The 3,732-nt window shown below is 35.9% G+C and overlaps 1 protein-coding gene across 2 annotated transcripts in view; it reads left to right on the top strand.

Moving 5' to 3' along the window:
• Ankib1 (ankyrin repeat and IBR domain containing 1) overlaps window positions 1-3,732 on the top strand; it is a 148,503-nt gene that overhangs the window by 121,812 nt on the left and 22,959 nt on the right. For both annotated transcript variants that reach the window (XM_010603484.2, XM_010603482.2), the window contains exon 10: window positions 1,894-1,982. In XM_010603484.2, the coding sequence (XP_010601786.1) occupies window positions 1,894-1,982 (89 nt within the window). The remainder of the gene's footprint in view (window positions 1-1,893; window positions 1,983-3,732) is intronic.

Below are 3,732 nucleotides of genomic sequence, written 5' to 3'. Positions count from 1 at the left end.
ATTCTTTGTGGGGTGAGGTGGAATCTCAGTGTTGTTTTCATCTGCATCTCTCGAATGACCAGTGATGTGGAAAATTTTTTCAAATATTTTCTTGCTGCTTTTACTTCTTTGTCTGAGAAATTTTTTGTTCATTTTGGATGCCCATTTTTGAATCAGGTCTTTATATTTGGGGGGACTGATTGTTTTGAGTTCTTTATATATCCTTGATAATAGTCCTTTGTCTGAGGAACAGCTGGTAAAAATTTTTCCCACATTGTAGATTGTCTCTTAGTTCTGCTGATGGTTTCTTTTGAAGTACAGAAGCTTTTTAGTAAGATGAGATCCCAGTTGTTGATTCTATCTGCTAGTTCCCATGCTACTGAGGATTTGTTCATAAAGTCTTTTCCTATACCAAACACTAGTATACAAGTTTAAGTGTTTGTTTTTAGTTCTTTTAGGTATATACTTAAGAATCAAATTGCAAGCCGGGCATGGTGGTGCATGCCTGTAATCCCAGCACTCGGGAGGCTGAGGCAGAAGGATCGCTGTGAGTTTGAGACCAGCCTGGGCTACTTAGTTAGTTCCAGGTCAGTCTCAACTACATAGTGAGACCCTCTCAAAAAACACCAAAAAAAAAAAAAAAAAACCAAATTGCTAAATCCCATGGTGATTCTATGTTGAACTTTATAGGAAGCCAAACTGTTCTCTGTAGCAGCTACAGCAGCATTTACCTGTCTGTCAGCAAGGCACAGAGGTTCTAATTTTTGCAATCCATACCAACACTTGTTATTTTCTATGTTTAGTATTAGTCGTGCAAATGAGTATGAAGTAGAATGGACACTTAATAGAATGGAATATTACCTCTTAGTTTATAAGACTCTCTACTTGAGTCAGTTGTTATATCTTAACAAACTTAACCATTGTAAATAACATCATTATTTAAAATGACAATAACGATGATGTTGATAATGTCATCTGCAGCTTGAGTTTTTCTATCCCCAAATAATATTTTGTTAACTGGAATAATGACTTTTGTACTATTCAGTAAATCATCATATTGAATAAAATAAGCAATTTATGAATATGATAGGCTCATTTTGGTGTTAAGTTTCTTATACAGCCTTAGATCTTAAGAATATAAAATTGAGTTACAAATGATAAATTGATACTAGTTAAATGAAAATTTATCAAATTCCCATAAAATAAATTAGATCGACTTAACAGTAATCTGGGAAATAGGAGGTAAAAGTAACTATAAGAATCTGACTGAAAAGCCAAGTGTGGTGGCACATGCCTGTAATCCCAGCACTTGGGAGGCTGAGGCAGGAGGATTGCTGTGGGTTCAAGACCAGCCTGTGCTGCTGCATAGTGAGTTCCAGGTCAGTCTCAACTACATAGTGAGACCCTGTCGCAAAAAACCAAAAAAAAAGAATCTGACTGAAAACAATGCTTCTCAAACTTTAAAATGAAGAAGGGTCGTGTGATAATTTTGCTAAAACAATTATTCCAATCTCTAGGTTTTATGGGGCCTGCTCTTCTTATCTAACCAGTCCATAAGTAGTGAATGCTACTTGCTGAAGAATATACCTTTAGTGACTAGAATTTAAAATATTAGTTACAGTGAAGCCCGATTGATGAAAATGTTTTACAGCTTATAAGGTATGCAAAGCTAGGTCACAAATCTGTTCAGAAATTTTAAAATGTATAAAATTGATGTACTGATTTCAAAGAAAACTAGTATGATAGCATTAAGCTTTGGAGTGACATTTTCATTTCCTCTATTGAAATGCTTCATATATCATCACTGTGCCTTAGTTTTCACAACTTTAATATTGGAGGAGCACTTCTCACCTTTTTTCTTTCACCATGATATTGATGTATGTTTTTAAATCACTTTTCTGTTTTCTTCTTTAGGGAGTGCCTTGGTGAAGCACATGAGCCATGTGACTGCCAAACATGGAAAAACTGGCTACAAAAAATCACTGAAATGAAACCAGAAGAACGTAAGAGGAATTTTAGATAGCTGGGATACATCTTTCTCGATAGCATTGAAGAAAATATAGCCCTATTTCTTATGTTTACTGAACAGTTAGTTTACAAGTTTTTTTAATGAGAAAGCTCCACTGTTTAGCTTTGAGCCTCTGACCACCATCCTTTCGGACTTCATAGAGTTTTTGTAAAGAGGCATCATACATAGGTACCCTTTTTCCAGGACAAGTGGGGACTATCTTTACCCTTCCTCCTTTGGCCCTTCTTTTCTAGCCTAGGTTGGGCCATCCAGTAGTCTGTACCTTAGGGGAAGCCAGTATGTAATCTGTAGTGGAAAGAATCTTCTCATTTCCAATAAAACTTTCATGAAGGAAAAGACAAGTGAATTCTTTGCTATTATATGGCTCTGTACATTCACTTTTATAAATAACATGTCTATAACTATTTTTACTTAGACTTCTGTACGTATGATATTGTATCATCCTCAGAAATTCATCAGGTAATATTAGTGATCCCACTTTAATAGGAGGCTAATATTAGATTGGATTGAGTGACACAAAGCACATGCCTAGTGATGAAATGGGTTTGAGTGTCTAAGAGAACTTCTATTTTCCCCCCATTCTGAGAATTGAACCTGGGACCTTTGCACTGAGGTGTTTCTAGCCCTTCTTTAAAAATTTGAGACAGGGTCTTGCTAAATGGCCCAGGCTGGGCTCACACTTGTGATCCTGCTACCTCAGCTTCCCAGAGCCCTGGAATTACAGATATGGGCCACCATGCCCAACAGGACTCCTTTTAAAATTTTTCCCACAGCAATGCCTACATTTAGCAAATAACTATATATGCTTTGCAGTAATTTCCCATGTCTTAAAGTATTGGGCAATAGCTCTTTTCTTTCTAATTAACGCAAATGCAAATTAATTTCTTGGGTCTTTTTATTTATTTAATATTTATTATATTGCTGTTTTATGTGAAAATACAAAAATAAGATACCTTCTGTGCTCTTGAAATTTATATTTTAGAGATGATATAGGGTATAAATGCTGTGAAAGAATATTTTTCCTGTGATAAATTGTGGGAGAGAAGAAAAACAAGGAGGAAGGTCAGTCATCTCTGGAAGACGATTACAAAACACTTTTTAAAAAAGAATTGTTAGCTGCAGCTTAAAAGCTGATTGATGTTGTTCATAATTACCAGAATAGGAAGGGCATTCTAGACTGTGAGGTATCATCATGAAACACCACAGCATATTAAAGGACTGCAAATTCAGTACAGTCCGTGCATTGGTGCATGAAGGCACAGTGAGAGGATATGCTTACTTAGCAAGATCACGCAAACAAGTGTGGATAATAAATCAGGGACTACTGAAGCACCATCTGAGACTGCATGAGAATATCCAGGTGAGAGGCTATAAAAGCGTAAGCAAGACAGACAGTGTTTGAGGTGGAAGTTGGGGTGGTACATGTACTGGAGAGTTAAGGAGATGCAATTTTAGTAACTTTTAAATTTAGTGTGTTGCCCCGAAGATTTAATATACTGTAAGAAGTAATTACTCTACCATATGTAATTATTGAGTAAAATATAGCCAAAAGTATGATTTGAGATATAAACCAAGTATTTTGAGATTCTTTTTCTTAGTTATCCCTTACTGTTTTAAAATTGCCTCACTCATTCCTTACCCTGTCTAGTGAGAACAGATTGATGGGGCTTCTGATTCTCATGAGGACAGGAAATAGAAAAACTAGAAAATGGTATTATTGGTGT

Source organism: Fukomys damarensis, unplaced genomic scaffold (genome assembly GCF_012274545.1).
Source record: "Fukomys damarensis isolate Sample0158 unplaced genomic scaffold, DMR_v1.0_HiC HiC_scaffold_4, whole genome shotgun sequence".
Classification (NCBI taxonomy): Eukaryota; Metazoa; Chordata; class Mammalia; order Rodentia; family Bathyergidae; genus Fukomys; species Fukomys damarensis.
This window is presented reverse-complemented; position numbering and strand designations above follow the sequence as displayed.